The sequence below is a fragment of the Dromiciops gliroides genome, chromosome 4 (genome assembly GCF_019393635.1).
Source record: "Dromiciops gliroides isolate mDroGli1 chromosome 4, mDroGli1.pri, whole genome shotgun sequence".
Lineage (NCBI taxonomy): Eukaryota > Metazoa > Chordata > Mammalia > Microbiotheria > Microbiotheriidae > Dromiciops > Dromiciops gliroides.
This window is the reverse complement of record NC_057864.1, coordinates 162,741,584-162,764,233: the sequence shown is the minus strand read 5'-3', so window position 1 is coordinate 162,764,233 and position 22,650 is coordinate 162,741,584. Positions and strand designations below refer to the sequence as shown.

General features: G+C 41.7%; 1 protein-coding gene and 1 pseudogene across 1 annotated transcript; one reads left to right on the top strand and one right to left on the bottom strand.

Moving 5' to 3' along the window:
* Positions 1-8,483: 8,483 nt before the first annotated feature.
* LOC122753006 (keratinocyte proline rich protein) lies at positions 8,484-10,619 on the top strand. The gene is made up of 4 exons (XM_044000071.1): positions 8,484-8,600; positions 8,688-9,436; positions 9,479-10,026; positions 10,321-10,619. Exons 1-4 carry the CDS (start codon positions 8,484-8,486, stop codon positions 10,617-10,619), a joined length of 1,713 nt encoding a protein of 570 aa, XP_043856006.1.
* A 1,551-nt stretch (positions 10,620-12,170) lies between these two features.
* On the bottom strand, positions 12,171-21,453 carry LOC122754767 (annotated as a pseudogene).
* Between the last annotated feature and the right edge of the window lie 1,197 nt (positions 21,454-22,650).

Sequence of the window (22,650 nt, the reverse complement as noted above, 5' to 3'; positions counted from 1 at the left end):
TCATTTAACCCGGTTTGCCTCTGTTTCCTCATCTTTAAAATGAGTTGGAGAATGAAATGGCAAACCACTCCAGCATATCGGCCAAGAAAACCCCAAAAGGGGCCACCAAGGGTTGGATGAGACTAAAAAACGACTAAACAGCAACACCTGGAATGTTCTGCCTCCTTACCTTCATCTTGGCTTCCTTCAAGACTCAGGTCAAATTCCCTTCAGCAGGAGTCCTTTCCTACTCCCACCAGGTGCTAGTGGCTTCTCCCAAATCAACATCCATATTCTCTGTGTATGTCTTGTATTTCCTGGTTGTCTCCCCATTAAAATGTATTCTTTTTGAGGCCAGGGCCTGCTTTTGTGTTTTTGCTTTTCTTTGTATACTAAGTTCTTAGCATAGTACCTGTGTTGGAATAAGTACTTAATAAAGGCATGTTGGTTGATTGATTAATTGATTCATTTATGAAATGCCCTTGAGAGCCAGCTAGGCAGTTCAGTGGATAGAGCCCTAGACTTAGATTCAGAGCCTGAGACCTGAGTTCGAATCCAGCCTTAGACACTTAACAGCTGTGTGACCCTAGGCAAGTCACTTAACTTGCCTCCATTTCCTCATCTGCAAAATGGGGATCATAATAGCACCCACCTCCCAGGTTGTTTTGAGATTTAAATGAGATCATATTTGTAATATGTTTTGCAAACCTTAAAGTGCAATATAAATGCTAGCTATTATCATTGCAACATTCCACATCATATTGGATTTAATTGTGTACATGTCTTAATACCTAGATGACTGGACTGTGACTTCTTTGAGGTTGGTGACTGTGTTTTACAAGAGGCAGTGTGACACAGAGAATAAAGCAATGGATTCTGAAAGAATTGGGTTCAAATCCTCTTGTAGACCCTTTTTGACTAGATTATAATCTTAGACAAGTCACTTAACGCTCTCTCTGAACCTTATTTTCCTCATCTATCAGTGGGGATAATAAAAACACCTACTTCATAGGGTTGTTGTAAGTATCATGTGAGATATCATGTTTAACACTCTGCAAACCTTAAGGACAGCTAGGTGTCTCAGTGTTTAAAAGCGGCTTGAAGTCAGGAAGACTTGAGTACAAATTTGGCCTCAGACTGTGTGACCTTGGGGGAGTTACTTAACTCTGTTTACCTCAGTTTCCTCACCTGTAAAATGAGCCGGAGAAGGAAATGGCAAACCACTCCAATATCTCTGCCAAGAAAAGCCCAAATGGGGTCATAGAGAGTCATATCTGACTGAAACAATTTAATAACAACAACAAACCTTAAGGTACTATGTAAGGGTTCACAGTTATCTCAGCCTTGGTTTTCTCATCTGCAGAAGGAGTATACTGATATCTACCCTTTCTTCACAAGGCTGTTGTGAAGATAATATTACATTTTAAAGCTGTTGTGAGGGTCCAATAATGCTTATCATTACTTACAAACTTCAAAGCACTCTACACAAATGTCAGTTATGGTTCATCTTTACATTCCTCTCAGGTGTCTAGTTGAGGGCATCGAACAAATAAGTTCCACTAAATATTTGTTGAATGAATCAATGATAAAGATAACAATGCCTGACATTCGCAAGGTGTCTTATACTTTTACTCTTTTTTGATATATTTTTCCCCTGGATCTGTGTTTTCACTAATACAGGTATACCTTGGAGATATTGTGGGTTTGGTTCCAGACCACAGTAATAAAGCAAATATTGCAATAAAGTGAGACACACGAATCTTTTGGCTTCCCAGTGCATGTAAAAGTTATGTTTACATTATACTGAAGTTTATTAAGTGTGCAATAATATTATGTCTAAAATGTACATACTTTAATTAAAAATACTTTATTGTTAAAAAATGCTTACCATCATCTAAGAATTCAGCAAACCATAATCTTTTTGCTGGCGGAGGGTCTTGCCTCAATGTTGGTGGCTGCTGGTGGTCACTGAAGGTTGGGGTCACTGTGGCAATTTTTTTTGTAGTGGCAATTTCTTAAAATATGACAACACAATAAGGTTGCCTTATTGATTGGCCTTTTCTTTCACTTGAGAACTTAGAGGCTATTGTAGGGTTATTAATTGGCCTAATTTCAATACTGTTGTGTCTAAGGGAAGAGGGAAGCTGGAGGAGAGGGAAAGAGATGGGGAAATGATTGGTCAGTGGAGCAGTTAGAACACATACAACATTTATTGTTTAAGTTCACTGTCTTACATGGGTGTGGTTTGTGGTGCCCCAAAACAATTACAATAGTAATATCAAAGATCACTAATCATAGATCACTATAACAAATATAATAATAAGGAAAAAGTTTGAACTATTGGGGGAATTACCAAAATGTGACACAAGTACAATGTGAGCATATGATGTTGGAAAATGGTGCTGATAGAATTACTTAATGCAAGGTTGACACAAATCTTCAATTTGTAAAACAAATTATCTGTGAAGTGCAATAAAATGAGACATGCCTGTATGAGACTTCCAGAGGAAGAAACTCTCTCTACCAATTCAGATTTGCACCTCTCTGCAACCTATAGTCTTGGAGGGTGGCCTAGAGCAGAGGGGTCAAACACACAGCCACCTACAACACTTCTGAATGCATGAAATTAAAACGTAATAAAACATAGATAATATTACATTTTAAAGCTAAGATAATACGCAGCCAACAAGGATCCTTATGTAGAGTTAAGTTGCCTTAATTTGAGATGAACACCAAACCCTAGAGCACTGAGATTTAAATGATTTGTCTAGTATCACACAGATGATATGTCTCAGAGGTAGGTTTTGAACCCGGGTCTTCTTGGCCTTAAGATCAACTCTGTAGTAACTATGCCATCCTGCCTCTCTCTCTATTTTCATGGAGTGTCATGAAAGGGGACGATGGAGAGGGACACAGAAACAGAGGTGGGGGTGGGAGTTCAAGAAAGACAGGTGTCACCAACTTCATCATTTTGTCAAAGGCCAATCCGAGAGGCCAAAGTAAGATAATAGTATATCAGATCTGGGAGATTCCTCAGAGATCAACCAATCTAATGCCTTTATTTTACAGATGAGAGAACTGAAGGTCAGATATCGGCTCAGGATCACACAGAAAATTGGTGATAGAACTGGATGACCAACCCAGGCTCCATGGTTTCCTGTGTTTCCCCCATTGTGTAGAAGACTGTGTGAACTCGATTCCCTCTGTCCATTGATGTCAGGCTGAGCCTGTAGCCAAGAGACTTGAGTCTTCTCAGGACTCTGACTTCCTGCTCCTGATCATGCCCTGATCCCTTTTCCATTCACACCACTAATGCAAATTCTTTACTTAGGGAGTTCCATGTTCACCAGCGAACATAGTGGAGTGTATAGAAAAAAAATTACCCTCTACAAGGTTTTTGTATGCCTAAAAGAGTATATTCATTCACATATGATTTAACATGCCTAAGCTAATGAAGTATATTCATTCTTCATCACTCATTCATTAATTCATTCATCAATTCTTTCATTCATTCAACTAGTATTTATAATGTGCCTACTTTGTGTAGAAAACTGATAGGCACTAAGATAATTGATACCATCTCTGCCCTGATGGTGCTTACTATCTAACTTTGTGACACACAAATATGTAATGTTCTAGAATAAGTTTAGAATAAATATAATGAGGAATAATAAGAGTATAAAACAGAGTGCTATGTAAGGTCAATGGAAGGCAGACTTATTTAAAATAGCTTACTCACTAATTAGGGTAACACTGTTTCATTTAAAAAATTATAATTTTATACTTAAGTTTGGAGTTGTTGTTTACCCTTTGTTCTCTTTTTTTCCCCTCTTTTTTTGCGGGGGGGGGGGGGGAGCAATGAGGGTTAAGTGATTTGCCCAGGGTCACACAGCTAGAAAGTGTTAAGTGTCTGGGGTCGGATTTGAACTCAGGTCCTCTTGAATCCAGGGCTGGTGCTTTATCCACTGTGCCACCTAGCTGCCCCTGTACCCTTTGTTCTCATAGAGGACCAATGATGTTATGAGGGTGATGTCTTGAGTTGCACATGAATTGGGATTTAAGCGAGGCAGAGTTGGGCAAAGTCTTTAGCCTCACTCTTCCAGAGTCATCTAAGTCTAGTGGCAAGACAAAGGTCAGGATGACTGGAGATGACCCAGGAAGTAGTAGGTCTTTCACAGGTCTCAGTTTGAGAGTTTGGAGTAAATATATAACAAGGAAGTTCTAATACATTCTTCAGCACAACTGTTAAAATTTAGTCTTGGGGTCTCTATCCTTCCTGTGGGAGAACAGCTCTAATTTTATAAGTAATGAAAATCAATAGGAAAATGTAATTTAACTCACAAAAATTCAATTTAAAGAAATGTCCCTACGATTCCATCTATTAAAATATGATAAAGCACACTTGTAGTACTCATCATTGTTGTCTCTATCATCAATTGATGAATCAAGAATCCCTTACCATGTGCCAGGCACTGTCCTAGGTTCTGGGCATGCAAAGATTAAAATAATATTGCCCTCAAAGTCACATCCCCAAAGAGTTCACCCCCCCCCAAAAAAAACCCCACCAAATGTTGAAAACTATCTCTAAAGGTAACTGGAAAATAATAAAATACTTTGATGATAAAAAAAAAGAAAAGCACTGCACAAATGTTATGTCATTTGATCCTTATAACAAATCTGTGTGGTAGGAATTATTATTATCCTCATTTTATAGGTAAGGAAACTAAGGATAGGAAAAATGAAATCTCTTACCCAGGGTCATGTGGCAACTAAATGTCTAAGGCAGGATTCAAACTCAGGTCTTCTCGATTCCAAGTCCAGCTCTTTGTCCACCACAGTTTTCTTAGCTTGCAAACACAGGGTCAGAAAACATGTTGGTAGTTATAGCTGTGGTTCTGGTCCATCTGAGCACTAAAAGAGTCTTTTTTATATAATAGTATCTTATTTTTTCCTAATTACACATAAAGACAATTTTTAAAATTTATTTAAAAATTATTTTTCAGTTCCAAATTTTCTGCCTTCTTCCTGCCTCTCCACTCTCCCTACAGGAGTAAGCAATTTGACATAGGTTATGCATGCATGATCATGTAAAACATATTTTCATATTAGTCATGTTGTGAAAGAATAAACAGACCAAAAGGAAAAAAAAAACATGAGAAAAATAAAGTGAAAATAGTATGCTTCGACTGCATTCAGACTCTATCAGTTCTTTCTCTGGAGGTGCATGCCATTTTTCATCCTCAGTCCTTTGCAACTGTAAGACAGTCTTTTATCTCCCTCCACCCCCACAGAGGTGACACATAGATGATGGCAAATGTAGGCCCCCCCCACCCCCAATGGAGCATTAGCCAGGTCTGAAAAGGTTGTGAGTTTTCTCCATGGGTTCTTTTTATAGGCTAATGTGAATATGAAGGACCATGTCACTAGTTCAAAGCCCAAAGATGTCTCCTTAGATGTTCTATCTGCTACACATGGCCTACTCAGAGCCAAGTAATATGCACAGGCCTGCATGTGGCCTACTGCATGTGCCCAAGTAAGCATAGGCCACAGAGAATCAAGTGTGTCAGTCAACTAACATTTATTAAACACCTACTATGTGCCAGGCACTATGCTAAGCCCTAAGGATCCAAAGAAGGACAATAAAATAAAATAAGATTAAAAGTTCTCAAGAAGCTCAACTCAAAATGGAAACATTGCTCTAATTTGGAATTGTTTCTGTAATCCCTTCTAGAATAAGTGATCACTTCTAGGACTGGAGTTGAAGGCCTTAGCCATAACATCTAGTACACTAGCCTTGCCTATAGTAGGCACTCAGTCATTATTTGGGAGTTGGTTCATTACTAAAGTCTGTTAAATCCCATGGGAGAGAGAATGTGACTTCTGGAGTTATACAAGTTTGTGTCGGAGGAGAGGAAGAACATGGAAAATGGGAGAACTTTGTAATCCCTAACCAGTTTGTAACCTCCTAGGACTTTCAGGAATGAAGGAAACTCATGTAAGATGAAGGATGAGGGAAACAATAGTTGCTCCCTATTCCAGCAGTCTCAGCACTGAGCTCAGACACACCCAGGTGTACACAGGGAGGGAACCAGCCAATGGAATGTCAGTCCTTGTCACCAGGACTTAGGTTGCCACCCTCGTGAGAGGAGAAGATGCCAATCAATTGTCTCATGTCCAAGCCAGACTCTGGAACTCTATAAATCAGTTCCCAGGTCAAGGCTCCTCAGCCAGAGTGATCACATACCACCAAGAAGGGTAAGTCTTTGAGACTGGATGAGGGGCTTGGGTTAGGGCTGGAGGGGTGGATACGGGAGACAAGGAGTCAGAGCAGAAAGACTGTGGGGAGTCATGAGAATGAAGAAAGGAAGGAGACCAAGAAGAGTACCTGTGTTGGGAGGTTGGGGAGAAGAAGGCAGTGCAGAGGAACATGATAGAAGGTGTGTGTATGTGTGGAAGGATCTGTGATATGTGTGGGAAACCAAGGTGGTCTTCAGCAAAGCAATGATGGATTTGATTTCTATTTGAGAATAAATTAGTCCCTCCACTAAAATCTCCCACTGAGGTGTCATCCTCGGGGTGGAGGTGACCCTGGGTTATAATAGGCTATGGCAGGTGAGAACAAGGTGTCAGGAGGGCAGCTGGAATCACGCTGCCTTGTGACAGATTGTCTCTTGTCTGAGGGTTGGCTGTGTTGACTTCGGAGAGACTCATCACCAGACTTGGGCCATGGGACAATAGCCATTGACCATGAGGGGCTATTGAAAATAATCTACCTGATGGTCGAGGGGCTGCTCCCTGCCTTGGTGGAGGATATACTCATACTCAGGAAATCATAGGACCTCCTTGGAGTATTGAGGTGAATTGACTAGTGTGCCATCTCTGTCTGGGGGAACGGCATTTTTTCCAGGAAGGCAAAAGTTTCAGAAATCTGGGAAAAGGTGGGAGGGGGATTTGGCAGATCAATAGACGAAGAGGATTTTCCCAGAGTCTCTAAAATAGATGGCTGCCTTTTCTGCCTCTATGTGACCTATTTTGTTTATTTGCTTGTTTCTGTGAGATGGTTTGAGCTAGGGCAGGCTGGGGCTGGGGAGGTGAGGGCAGGTGGGCAAGGTCTACTCGGATTTAGATCTGGAATGCTTGCCTGTGTAGAACTGTATCCATCATATTTATAAGGTCAAAGAGAAATCTAATAATGGATATGTGTCTGGCATATACATCGGGGCCCCAAAGCTTCCAGTCCATACTTTTTGTTTTGTTTTTTTTGTTTGTTTTTGGTGCGGCAATTGGGGTTAAGTGACTTGCCAAGGGTCACACAGCTAGTAAGTGTCAAGTGTCTGAGGCCGGATTTGAACTCAGGTACTCCTGATTCCAGGACCAGTGCTCTATCCACTGAGCCACCTAGCTGCCCCGAGTCCATACTTTAAAAAAAATTCTCTTAGCCTCATCCCATTGTGGGGGAGCAAGCAAAAAAAAAGAAAGAAAGAAAAAAAGAACTAAGGCTTGTAACCTTTCCTTTGATCCTGGTGCAAACTGGGGTTACTGCAGTAAGGAAAGGGTTATTGGCCAAGTTGATGTATGTGGAGGATTATTCGGCTTGAGCTGGAGGGGACCTTAGAGATTATCTCAACCCTCCTCATTTTATAGACACTGAAGCCAAGACCTTGAGTTGAACTGACTTGCCCAAAGTCAAACAGATACTAAGTGGAAGAGTCAGGATTTGAACTCAGCTCCTTTGACTCCAAAGCAATCCCTCTTTCCACTTTGTGTCTGGATGTATAGGACCATTTGAATTAAATTACATTTTTCTCTTACAAAGGAAAAGATTTGTTTGAAAACAAACCCATCACAATACAAATGTTTTTCTTGGGCAGTAGCCAGCTATTGCATTTATAGTGCCAAATACCTCTGGCTAGATTCTCCACTTCTCAACTGGTGGTTCTGGCATCATGTCAACACAGTTTGTATGTGTGCATGCCTCTGTGTGTGACTTCATCTCTCCATTGTTCACTTGGACAGAGGCGAATCATTCCACAGACAATACAAATTCCAAAGTGCTCTAATTTGGGTCAGCCCAAAGTGCTGTGTACAATAAACAATAATCAAAAAAATTCCTTTTTTAATTGACTTCTGAAAACATATTCGTGAAGTGAGAGGCCTATCTGTAGCCCAGTGCATGACATTTGGCCATAGGTCCCCTTTTAGGAACAGTTTTGTGAGAGGGTAATTGTGTGGTTTTATCTATGTTCCTGCCTCCAACCAGGCCCCAGGAGCTGTATTGTGGTGACCAGAACACCAGAGTTGGATCTAGACAACTGGTGTTCAAATCCCTGCTCTCTGCTATTTGGTAACCCAGTGATCCATATGGGCCATCGCTTAACCTCCCTGGCCTGTCCCTTCCTGTTCTGCATTTTATCTCTGATTCTGGGATTCCTTCTCCTCCCCAACCTTCCAGACTAACCCCTGCTCTCTCTGCCCACAGAGCCCCATCACCTGGAGTCAGAATCATGTGCGACCAGCAACAGAGGCAGCCCTGTCTGCCACCCCCAGACTGCTGCGTGAAAGGGTCTTCTTTTGTCCCCTCCCCATCCTTTGTCCCCATAAAAGGCCAGGCCTCTGGCGAAGTGCAGACTTTTCAGACTTGCTCTGCAAAGGGTCAAGTTGTAAGCCAATCCCAGACTTCATCTACAAAAGGCCAGGTCCTGTGCCAGTCTAATGTAGGCTCAGGAAAGGGTCAAGCCCCAAGTCAGTCCCAGATATGCTATGTTCAGTGCCAGGCCCCATGCCAGGCCCAGGAATCCTATGTAGAATACCAAGTTGCACAGCCTGTCCAGACCGCCTATGTACAATGCTCTCCAGTTTGTTGTGCTGAAACTTACTATGTGCAGTGCCCAGCTGTGTGCCCCGTGGAGACCTATGTACCAGTCCCAGCTCCTCAACCAGTTCAGACTTATGTGGAGTACTACCCTCAATGCCAGACTCAGGGGTATTACAGCAGCAGTGCTCCTCAACGTCAGTCTCAGGGGTACTATACCAGCTGTACCTCTCAACGCCAGTCTCAGTACTATGGCAGTGGTGCCCTTCAGAGTCAATGTCAAGGATCCTACAGCAGCTGTTCCCCTCAAATTCAATATCGCCCCTCTCGGCCTGCCTTTCGTAGCTGCTCTCCTCCACGCCGACCTCAGCCATCCTATGTCAGCTGCACCCCTCCACGCACGTCTCGGCCCGCCTATCGGAGCTGCTCTCCTCCATGTGTCCCTCCGCGATTGTCAAGGCCTGCTTATCAGAGCTGCTCCCCTCCATGTGGCCCTCCAAGCACGTCTCGACCTGCCTATCAGAGCTGCTCCCTTCCTCCATGTACATCTAGGCCAGCCTATCGGAGCTATTCACCTCCATGTAGCCCTCCACCCACGTCTCGGCCTGCCTATCAGAGCTGCTCCCTTCCTCCATGCACATCTAGGCCAGCCTATCGGAGCTATTCACCTCCATGTGGTCCATCTAGGCCCGCCTATCGGAGTTGCTCCCCTCCATTTATCTCCTCACGCAGGTCTAGACCCGCCTATCGGAGCTGCTCCCCTCCATGTGGCCCCCCACGATTGTCAAGGCCCACCTATCGGAGCTGCTCTCCTCCTCGCAGATCTCAGTCTACTTATCCTTACTGTACTCCTCCACGCCAATCTCAGCCTTGCTATAATAGCTGCCCTGCTAGGCGTCCAGCTTCAGGGTCTTCCCAGAGGTGTGGTCCCAAATACCGTGTAGAAATTTCCTCTCCCAACTGCCCTGCTCAGGTCCCCCCAAGGAGGCAGCCTGTCCAGATCCCCCCTATCCGACGCACCTGCCAGGGTTCTAGTACACAATATTCTTGTAGCGCTCCCTGCCCACGTCCACGCCAAGATTCATGGTCACCCCCGGAACGACGGCAGAGGCCATGCCCACTCCCAGCTCCGCGCTCATGCTGGCAACCGCGCCCTGAACCATGCTCTGCACCCCGGCCTGAGCCACGGCCTGTACCACGGCCCGAACCATGCTCTGCACGCCAGCCCGAGCCATGCTCTGCACGCCAGCCCGAGCCATGCTCTGCACGCCAGCACGAGCCATGCTCTGCACGCCAGCCCGAGCCATGCTCTGCACGCCAGCCCGAGCCATGCTCTGCACGCCAGCCCGAGCCATGCTCTGCACGCCAGCCCGAGCCATGCTCTGCACGCCAGCCCGAGCCATGCTCTGCACGCCAACCCGAGCCATGTTTTTCACCCCGGCCCGAGCCATGCTCTGCACCCCGGCCCGAGCCATGTTTTTCACCCCGGCCCGAGCCATGCTCTGCACCCCGGCCCGAGCCACGTTCAGCACCACGGCCCTGTTTGGAGCCCTATCCAGAGCCTTGCCCTCATCCAGAGCCACCACACATAGAATCGCATGGCCCTAGCAGTCCTTGTAACTACTCAGTACCACGTCCGTGCCCACCTTCTTGGCCATGTTCTCCTGGCTGTCATGAATCTGATCCTCATCACCTAGATATCGAGCCACCTCCCTGTGGCCCTGCTGGATACAATGAGGAAGAAGTCTTTGGTCCTGCAGGATGCTCAGGGCAGCAAGATACAGGTGGCTGTGGTACCAAAGGCGGAGTGAAGAGCTGCTATTTCTAATAAGCCCAATAGTGTATATTCTTCTTCTGACTCTGTAGTCAAATACATTTCCTACTCAAAAATTTTCAATGACTCTCAGCAGCTTACAGCATAAACTCTTAAGTTTTCTTACCTGATATTCACAATATAGCCACAACCTGTCTGTCCCTCTCCTCTCTCTCCCTCCCTCATTCTGGCTCCCTCTCTATCTCTGTCTCTGTCTCTCTCCAGCCTTATCTCTAGCCACGCATCAAACACATTTTGCATTTTCTCACCTTTACAGTACCTGCTCAACACCATTCCCTTCTAGTACTGTGAAGCCCTACCTATCTCTTCAAGGCGTGGCTCAAGGTACCTCCTCTATAAACAAAATTCCAGTCTATTCTGATAGGGCTTTGCTCTAAATACCCAGCACCTGGCCCCTATACTGCTGCTATGGGGGTAAAATATTGTCTGCCCTAAGACACCATTTGGAATTTTCCTTTTCCTGGAATTTATGTCCGATTTCCCCCAAAAGTTTGGAAAACCATGAGAGGGAAGGAGTTGTGTCTTAGTTTTCTTTGTATCCTTTCAGGGCACCATGCCTTGAATGTAGTAAGTGACTATATTTGTTGACTAATGGATCCATCCAAGACCTCTCTTGCTCCTTATCACTCTCATACCTCACTGGTGGGTAACTGCTTGGGTCTTCCTCTGCTTATCCTCTCCTCACTGAACCCTGTCCTAAACCACTGAGGGATGGGATTGACAGTAAACTTGCAACAATAAAGACAAGAAGTTAAAGATAAGTATTCCATTTCTTTCTTTCTTTTTTAATCCCGAGTCACTCTGGTTTCAGCAAATGGACTTTAAGAGCAAAAGAATTTTTTTCTTTTCAGAAGGATAAATAGAGATCTTTCAGAGTCTGTTTGGCCTGTTAGATCCTCTCTCCGTGGTGGTCTGTGGTGTGGTTATGCTGTGACCAGGGTTGGTCACTCAGGATTCGTCACCATCCTCTGTGCTCAATCAATTCCTAGGGATGGATGAAATGCATGCCTTGGGGAGAGTGTGCTTCCTTAGGGACCATATGATGTACACAAGCACCAGAGGGTTATGGAGGAACTTGTATTCTTTCTCTGAGGGTATGGCCACAAGAAGCCATGTTCAAAACTCACATCTCCATGGCCAAAACTGAAAGAGAACTATAGGGCGAACTAAGGGACCTTAGTACGTGGCATATTACAGATGGAAGGGACCTTGGAATATAGAATGTTAGTACCTAGAAATCACAGCAACAAAGGGAACATCTTAGTCTTTTGTTTAAAGTTAAGGACCCACTTTTCAGAATAATGTTTTAAAATTCATAATATAAAATATATAGGATTAGGAAGAAAATCAATTATATTGAAATATAGTTATCAAAATATTTTTAAAATAACAAATTGATGGACCTTTTGAAATCTATCCATAGACCCCATAGACCACAGATTAAGAATCCCTGATCTGGTCCAACCCTCTTCATAGAAAATTTATTTATTTATTGCTGGAAAAAATTTTTAGTGTATGTGGAGGAGTGGGAGAGTTGGACACAACTTAGATGATTCCAGTTTTGTTGGCAACATCCAAAGCATCATAGTCTGGAGCAAGTCAGACATAGGCCTTCTTCTCTCCATCAGCTGGATGAGTGTGTTGACCTTGGCCACATTGATATCATACAGCTTCTTTACCACCTGCTTGATCTGGTGCTTGTTGGCCTTGACATCCACAATGAAGACAAGGCTGTTGCTCTTGATCTTCTTCATAGCAGACTCAGTGGTTAAAGGAATCTTAATGAGGGCATAGTGATCAAGCTTGATTCTCCAAGGGAAACTTTTCCAAGGGTATTGGGGCTGCCTTGAAGGCTTAGTGTCTTGGGTGGCTGGAAGGTGGGGGATGTTTGGATCTTCTTTTTGTGGCTATGGACTCTCTTCAACATTGCCTTCTTGGCCGTCAAGGCTTTGGACTTAGCTTCTGTGTTGGGTGGGGTGGGGGGCAACCACTTCCTTCTTCACCTTTGGCACCGTCTTGGGGGAAAGGCAACCATCTTGTTTTTAAAGTGAGAAAATCCATGCTCAGAGAGGGACAGTGACTTGTCCAAGGCCCAAGTAATTAGTGCCAGAACTCAGCGAGAATACCGGTGTCATTTCTGTATATATACATATACATACACACATACACATACATATATGTACACATACACACATGCATGCATATGTATGCACATACACATATACACACATATATGTACACACGTATATGTACACATACACACACTTGTATATGTATACACACATACATCATATGCATATACACACACATGTACACATGTACATGTACACGTACACGTACACACATATTTTTTAAGGCAATTGGGGTTAAGTGACTTGTCCAGAGTCACATAGCTAGCAAGTGCCAGGCTGGATTTGAACACAGGTCCTGACTCCAGAACCAGTGCTCTATCCACTGTGCCATCTAGCTGTCCCTATGTTAAATGCTAAAATTCTAGCTAGTCTGTCTAAAATATCTAGTGAGTGGTCACCAATAAATTATAAGCTTTAGCAAGAGTTAGACTTTTAAGCATTTATTAAGGAGAATAAGAATTTGGTAAAGAGAGACAGAAAGGCCTACATTCATCTATCTATTAAAGGGAGAGCTCATTTCTAGCTCCCCTCTCTGCCAGAGTCCACAGGAAAGAGCCCCAGTCAGAGCGCCAGTCTCCCCCTTCTTCCTCCCACCAGCAAACGTCACTTCCTGATGCCAAAGAAAAGCCGCATGGCCTTGCCCTCAAAGACCTTCACCTCATGGGTGGAGCTCTTCTACAGTAAGTCTCCAGCAGGTGGTGTCATTCCAATGGTTACACCTAAGTGTATGCCCCATTGTATGTTCCAGTACAAGACTTCTTAAACTTTTTGCACTTGCAACCCCTTTTGTACTGAGAAATTTTTACGTGACCCTGGATATATAGGTATACATCACCTTTTACTGTTGCCAAATTTTTTGCAACCCTCACATTCAGTTACATGACCCCATATGGAATTGCAACCCACAGTTTAAGAAGCCCTATTCTAATACACCACAATGCCTTTTAGCTTGGTGTTTGGCCCTTGCCTGTTTCCCCTGTGCGAGACTAACCTCTCTTCCTATGCCCTTGATCCCATTCTCGCTCTCCTCTTGTCCTTAGTTCTTCAATTACCTTTTCTTTCTCTAAAATATTTCTCTACAAACATGGTCATGTCTTCTCAGGCTAAAGGGGAGAAAACCACTTATCCCTGCCAACCCCTCAATCTGCTCCTTCCCTGTACTGCCAAAATGTATAGAACTTGCTTCCTCTACTTCCTTGATAAACATTCATTCTTCAAGCCCCTATGATCTGACTTCAGAACCTGGTGCTGGGCTGAAATTGTTCTCCCCAGAGTCACTGGTGACTTCCTAAATCCAGTGAATGGCCTTTTTTCAGTCTTCATCTTTTTTCACTTCCCTTCAACATTCAGTGAAGTTGATCTTTCCCTTCTGGTCTCTGACATCATGATCCCTTGACTCTGGCTCTTACTTAGGTATCTCCTTCCCTGTTTTTTCTCCTGGCTATATCTCCTACATCTCTTATCTCCTTTCCTTGCCTATTACAATCACCTAATTTAAGACCTAAGATATGACAATAGCTTCCTAATAGACCTCCCTACTTCATTTCTCCTTTCTGTGGTCCATCCTAAAGTGACCACCACATGACTTTTCTTTATGCCCAGTTCTGATCATGTGACTCCCCCAATTGTGGTACAGTCCTTTCATTGGCTCCTCATTGCTTACCAAATAAAATCCATTCTCCACACCCTGGCATTCAGAGAGCTTCATAAAATGACTTGAGCATATTTTCTACCCTTATCTCCCATCATCCCCTTTCCTTTACTTACTTTATGTTGTTGTTAAGTTGTGTCTGACTCTTTGTGACTTCATGGACAATACTGTCATCCTATGGTCCATGGGGTCATGAAACAAATACTGTCCATGAGATTTTCTTGACAAAGATACTAGAGTGGTTCGTCATTTCCTTTTCCGGTGAATTAAAGCAAACACAGCTAGTAAGTGGCTGAGGTTACATTTGAACTCAGGTCTCCCTGATTCCAGGCCCAAGCATTCTATCCACTCAGCACTTACTTTCCTACTGAGCACTGCCTGACTTACTTTCTACTTCACCCAAATTGGCCTAGTTACTATTCCTCAAATATACTCTGTTTTCTTTTTGCTTATGCTGTCCCCTTTATCTGAAATTCTTTCTCCTGTATCTTCATGGGTCAAAAAGTTTCAAGGCTCAACTCAAATACTACATTCTTCATGAAGCCTTCCTTACTGCTTCTAGTCAGATGTGACCATTCACTCTTCTAAACCCCAACACACTTTATTTGTGCCTCTCTTAGGACACTTTTCATATCCTTTCTTCTACTATATTTGCTTCTACTCATCTTATTCTCAGTAAAATATTATAAATAAGGACTGTGAGGAAAGTTAGTCAGTTAACAAGCAGCCAGTCAATCAAAATTATCAAATTATATATATATATAATATATAAAATATATATACATATATAAAATAATATATATAAAATATAATATATATAAAATAATATAATTAAGATATAATATATGATATAATGTAATATAAATATAAAGGTGCTAGCAGCTGGGGAGACCAGGAAAGGCCTCCTGAAGAAGGTAAGATTTGAGCCAAGTCTTGAAAAAAGCCAGCGAAGCCAGAAGGCAGAGATGAGCAGAGAGCATTCCAGGCATGAGATGTTGAGTAAAATGGCAGAGTTGGGAGATGGTGTGTGAAATCATACTGTTGGGTTTGGGAAGCCTGGAATATTACCTATTTTATCTTAGCTGGTTCAGAGTCCTCCCAAGGGGAGCGCCCACAGAGGGCACTGGCTAGGTGTACAAGTGGTAACATAGCATTTTTTTAAATTCAATTTTAACTTTTTTTTTTAATGAACAGAAATCCATTTCCTTTTGTTCCCACTTCCCACTCCATATAGGGGGAAAAAACCCAACAACCTAAATTTCTTGTACTGAATAGCCACAATCAAATGAAATGAATTATCTTATTTGTACCCGAAAATATGTTTCACTTTGTACCTTGAATCCTTCACCTCTCTATCAAGAGGTGGATAGCATGTTGCATAATTGGTCCTGTGCAATCATGGGTGATCATTGCATTGATCCGAGTACTTACCATTTTCGAAGTTGCTTGCTTTTCTTGGTTCTGTTTATTTCATTCTTCATCAGTTTGTGTGAGTTTCCAAGTTCTTAATTATAATATGTATGATATACAATAATATAACATATATAACACATTATATAGTTATATATTATATTACAATTGAATCTTCTGATTCTTCTCCAGTTCTCATAAATCTTTCCACGCTTCTTTGAAATCATCTATTTCTTCATTTCTTACAACACAAAAGTATGCAATTACATTCATAGACCACAATTTATTCAACCTCTCCTCAATAGATGGAAACTTTTCAGTTTTCTTGCCACCAAAAAAAAGAGCTACTATAAATATTTTTGTTCATAAAGGGCCTTTTCCTCTTTCTATGCTCTCTTTTGGGTATAGGTCTAGGTGGGGCATAGTTAGGTATGAGAATAGGATTTGGAAAGGAATTTAGAGATCATCTAGTTAAACCCTCTCATCTTCCAGAAGAAAAGGAACCTCAGGAGGCTGAGTGACTTTCTCAGGGCTAGGACTCAAGATAGCATGGTCCAAGGGGAAAGAATGTTGGCTTCAGAGTCTGAGGACCTAGCTTCTCATTCTAGTTCTGCTACTTATTACCTGCGTGACCATGGTTAGGTCTCTTGACTTAAGTCTTAGCTTCCTTATCTGTGAATTGAGGACGTTGGACTCTTTAACCGTGACGGGCCCTTCCCAGCTATAAATCTACGAACTGCTATAACCTGTTGCTTCAGGTTGGAGGATGGGATTTCATTTTAGATTTGAATCAGTGGCTCATATGGAGAAAGAGCTAGGGAGAGGTGCTGCATAATGAACATGGAATGGGATATACTAGAAAGTGAAAGATAAACTGGAGAAAGATGGATGAGGGCCATAATCTTGACCCAAGAAACACTCATCCCAGCAATTTCAAGTCCTTCCCTCCTTCTAAATCCTGTTTTATATTTCTCTCCCTCAAATTTCACTCACCAGTTTATTTCTTCACCTTGCAACCTCTCTACAGTCATGGACTCAGTTTGCACCTGATTTGGTACATGTCTGGAAACTCAGTGATTCAGCCAACAAAATGTTTATTCAACTCCTAATTTGGGGAAGCACTGTGGAAAGAACTTTGACCTGGATGTCAGGAGACCAGGAGTCCCATCCTGTTGTAGATGCCAGCTGTGCAACCTCAATAAAATAATGGGACAGATAGGTGGCACAGGGCACAGAGCACCAGACTTAGAGTCAGGAGTACCTGAGTTCAAATCTAGTCACAGACACTTACTAACTGTGTGACCCTGGACAAGTCACTTAACCCCAATTGTGTAAAAAAAAAAAAAGAAAATAGTAATTTCTCTTGGTCTCAATTTCTTTATCTGTAAAAGGAGCAGGGAGGACTAAATCACACAAGTCCCTTCTCTCTCTAACATTTTTATGTCCTATGAATGAATGACAGACAATGGAGTCTATGCCCTCAAGGACCCTACAGTCTAGTAAAGAAGATGAGACACATATCCAAAGTTGTACATGGTTGGGGTCATTTAAGACATTGTGCTAGTCATGTTCTGGATTTTAAGGAACAGAAACACAGTGATACTCACCTCTAATATAAAATACCAGGTTTATTAACAGCATGCAAATTGGTGGTGCGAACACTCATCAATAATACATGTGTCCCAAAAGAAAAGCATACATAGTCAAGGCATATGAATAATTTTCAGGAGAAGAAATCATTAATGATAAGAGAAATGCAAATTAAAATAATTCAAAAGTTTCAACTCTTACCCAACAAATTGGTGGAGTTGATAGGAGGAAGCAGTCAAGCAAGTAAATGGTAGCACTTAGCACAGTGCCTGACACAAAGTACCTGCTTAATAATATGTCTTGACTTGGCTTGATGAATACCCTGTTGGGGGTGTGTGTGGGGTAGGATCTATATGGCCTTATACTGAAGAAAATCTGGGTAAGCAGGCTCTTTGAATAGAGCAATCATGAGAAAGCTAGATAAAGATAAACAAAGGGATGATAGAATTCTTTGGGTGCCAGGGTTTATACTTATTCACTTAGACGTGTTTCTGTTTATACCCACTGAACTCTAACTAGATTGCAACAGAGATAATAACAAGTCACCATTTACAATTTTATGCATTTTATGATTTGCTAACCACTTGACAAAAGTGACTTCATTTCATCCTCACAATAATCCTGTAAGGTAACCAGAACAAGTATGTGGGAAGTGGAAAGAGTTTTGAACTTGGAGTCACAGGAACTGATTTCAAATACTAGCTTTAGGCCACTTACTAAAGGAAAACAATTACAGTGAGGAGGAAAAATAGGAATTGTCTGAAGAGACTAATGTGGATGCTTAGGAAACTCACTAACCAATTTTAAATTAATAGCCAATAGGGGCAGCTAGGTAGTACAGTGGATAAAGCACCTGCCCTGGATTCAGGAGGACCTGAGTTCAAATCCAGCTTCAGACACTTGACACTTATTAGCTGTGTGACCCTGGGCAAGTCACTTAACCTTTATTGCCCTGCAAAAAAAATTAATAGCCAAGAGAAGTAAGGGGCTAGTAATAAAATATCTAGCTGCCCTTGGTAAATTCAAGTAGCCTAGCCAGATGAAGAATTAGCAGGTGATTGATGAATAACTCTGAGTAATATTTGAAAGATTATGGGAAACAGGAAAAACACCACAAGATTAAAGGAGGGCAAATGTGATCCTTACTTAACAAAAAGGAGGGGGGGGGGAGGTTGATATAATCTTCAGACTATAAGCCAGTGAACTTGACTTCAATTCCTGAGAAAATTCTAGAATGAATCATTAAAGAGACGATTGACTAACTTCTAGAAAGGGAAATATCATTTACAAAGAACCAGCATGATTTTGTCAACAACAGGCCATTCCATGGCCATCAATTTGGGGAATGGTTAAACATGTTGTGGTATGTGATTGTGATACAATACTATTGTGCTATAAGAAATGATGAACAGGATGGTGTCAGAAAAGTCTGAAAAGACTTATATGAAGTGATGCAAAGTGAAATGAGCAGAAGTAGAACATTTTACAAAGTAACAGCAATGTTGTAAGGATGATCGATCATGAATGACTTAGTTACTCTGATCAAAATGATGTAAGACAATTCTAATGGACCCATGATAAAAAATGCTATCCACCTCCACAGAGAGAAGTGATAAACTCTGAATGCAGATTGAAACAAACTTTTTTAAACTTTATTTTTCTTGTTTGATTTTTTGAGTGTTTTCTTTTGTAATATGGCTAACATGGAAATATGTTTTACATGACTTTTGATGTATAATAAGTATCAAATTGCTTGTCTTTTCAAGGAATGGGGAGGGGCAGAAGGGAAGGAGAGAATTTGAACAAAAAAATTTTAAATGACTGTTAAAATTTTTTATGTGTAATTGGGAAATATTTAACAAAATAAAGAAAAATATATTTAACAAAACACATTATCCCAGACTAACTCCTTTTTTAAAACAAGTTTACAAAACTGATAGATCAGGAGAAGGTGCAAAGTTTTTGATAAAATATCTCATCCTAAGCTTGGAGAAAAGATGGAGATAGATAGACTAGAAGATAATGCAATCAGATGGATTTTGAAATGACCAGTTGGCTGGCCTCAAAGAGAAGTTGTTAAATGACTCAACATTGATGTGGCAGGAGATGCCCAGTGGAGTACCCCAGAGATCTTTGCTTGGCCCTAGGTATTTGATATTTTTATCAGCATAGATGGCATGCTCACCAAATTTACCAATGACACTAAGGTGGGAGGGATAGCTGATACATGGATGACAGGTTCCAAAAAAGATCTTGAGAATTTAGAGGAGGAGTTTCTTAATTTAAGGTCCATCAATTTAAAATTTTTTATTACTGTTTTCCAATATAATTAGTTTTGTTTTGTAATGCTCTGTATTTTATTGCATGTATTTATGTTCACATTTTTTTTTTCTGGGAAATAGGGCATAACACCAAAGGGGTCCATGATAATGAAAAATGGTAAGAACAACTGGTCTAGAGAACTGGGATGACTCTAATAATAATAACAATAAAATGAAATTCAATAGGGAAAAACTTAAATGTAAGTTATATGTGTGTATGTGTATATTTATGTGTATGTGTTCTTGAGCCCTGGGTTACACTTGTGTTAAAAGAATCGAGTTCATAAGTACAGGATAGGAGAGGCGTGGGTGGGTAGCCATTTGACAGAAAGAAATCTGGAGGTCTTAGTGGACAAAAATCTTACTATGAGTCATCAAAGTGATCTGACAGCCCAAAATGCTAATATAGTAAGAGGCTATTATTTCCCTGAATAGGGTGGTGATAATCTCGTTGGGTAGCTAGGTGATGAAGTGGATAGAGTGCCAGCCCTGAAGTCAGGAAGACTCATCTTCCTGAGTTCAAATCTGGCCTCAGACACTTATTAGCTATGTGACCCTGGGCAAGTTACTTCATCCTGTGTGCCTCAGTTTCCTCATAGGCAAAATGGGTTGCAAAAAGAAATGGAAAGCCACTCCAGTATCTTTGCCAAGAAAACCCCAAATGTGGTCATGAAGAGTCCCACACAACTGAAATGACTGAACAGCAACAGCATAGCTAGTCTAGTAAGTATCTGAAGTTAAATTTGACTCCTGGTCCAGTGTTCTATCCACTGTCACCTAGCTTCCTGAAGAAGAATCGTGGTAGACATGATAGCTGTCTTCAAGTATTTGAACAAATGTCCTGGAGAAAAGGTGTCATCTTTGTTTTTCTTTTCTTTTTTTCCTTCCCAGATGGTTGAGAACAATTGTAGAAGTTGCAAAGGCCTGATATGAAGATAAACATTCTGATGATCAGAGTTCTCCAAGAGTAGAATCGACAGCCTCAACAATTGGTAGATTCCCTCTCATTGGAGGTCATCAGGCAAAGGTTGTGAGGGGTTTAGATTAAATTGAAAGAACTTTACCCACTCTATATTTTTGATCCAACCATCATCCCATTTTGTAAATGAGGTTAAAAATTTAGGCTTGCAGCAGTGAAATGACTTGCCTAAAGTCATGCTGCTAATAAATATTTTGTTTGGTCATTTTCAGTTGTGTCTGACTCTTTGTAGCCCCATTTGAGGTTTTCTTGGTAAAGATACTGAAGTGGTTTTCCATTTCCTTCTTTGACTCATTTTATAGATAAGGAAACTGAGGCAAACAGGGTTAAGTGACTTGCTCAGGGTCACACAACTAGTAAGTGTCTGAGGTCAGATTTGAACTCAGGAAGATGAGTCTTCTTGAGTCCAGAGCATATATTTGACTCCAGCATTTATTAGGTACCTACTATGTGACAGGTACTGTGCTAAGCACTAGGGATACAACGAAAGGCAAAAGCAGTCCCTGCCCTCAAGGAACTCACAGAGATATGAGGGAGACAACATGTAAACAATGATGTACAAACAAGATATAGACAGGATAAACTGGAGGGAAGGCATAAGAGAACAAATCAGTGGTGGATAAGAGAATGGATAGGTAATACATAAGAGGATACGCTAGTGATGGATAAGCAAACTGGCAGTGGGTGAAGCACACCTCTTGTAACGTGATGTGATATACTGCAAATCATACATACCTATGGTCATGGTTCGGAGGCCAGAAAGGGAGGAGGGCATGAGGCATCCATCCTTTTTACCACTCCAAAGGCACAGTTGGCTGTAGAAATCTCTACTTCAGGTTGGAACATTTAGAGATTTATCAAGAATTCAAATTGAGATAGCTGTATCCAAAGTGGGTCACATGACCATCTCCCCTCCCCGGTCCATGTCCAAGTCAGTCCTCAGCCAGACAGGGAATAGCTCCTCTTAGCCACTCACTGCATTCGTTATCAACTGAGTACCAGTGATGTTTATCAATCAACCAATCACCTTGTGACATGACTTAAAATAACTCACATTTACGTAATACTTCCTCTGAGTTTGTTGTGACCTGATTAAAGCATCTCACAAATATCTTTGTGAGTAAGATGGCCTTGTGGGTAGGATGACAGTACAGTTAGGTTCACCACTCACCAAAGAGAGAGAATTGATTAATGGTACAATATTTATATTCAATTGACTTCAAAAAGCCTTATTAATTTCCTCTTATGCATCAGAATACAAAGATAGAAATGAGACAGTTCTCAGGGAATTTCCATTCAATCTGTGAGGAAGCAGATAGCAGCATGCCAATAGACTTCATCCTTTTGTGCTATCCTTAATATATATTTCCGCAACTTTGATGAAGACATTTGTGAAAATGGATCCCTTGATTTGCTTGAGTCCCCCACTGATTCAGGTAATCAGAGAAACTTATGAGGCCCGACTGTGTTGGCTAACACGTCAACAATCCTTTGCAGTGACCAAAATCAACCTAGTTGGAAAATTAGTAACTCCGAAGCCAATTAAACTCATACCAGCATTGAAGAGGATTCTGAACTATTTGGTGATGGTGGTTTATGGACCTTCCAGAGACATTCCTATCTTACCTGGCTGCAAGTTATGAGACTATGAATATATTCTGTTTATGGGCTTACTATCTCCAGCTCTCCCCCAACTCTGGTTATGGGACTCTCGAACCATCCTGTTTTTTGAGAGATCTCCTTATCAAGACATCTAATCAAGCCTTGAACTTGCTTATCATCAAGGACACTTTCTGATTTGTTCATCAAAGGCCACCTCCTACACAGCTCGAATTCCTTACGCCCCTTTCCCCTTGAGAATGGAACCCACTGACTAAGCTCACCTTTCCTTCCAAAATTCCTTAACTGCTTTTGTTTAAAATATATATAAATCCGGGGGTGG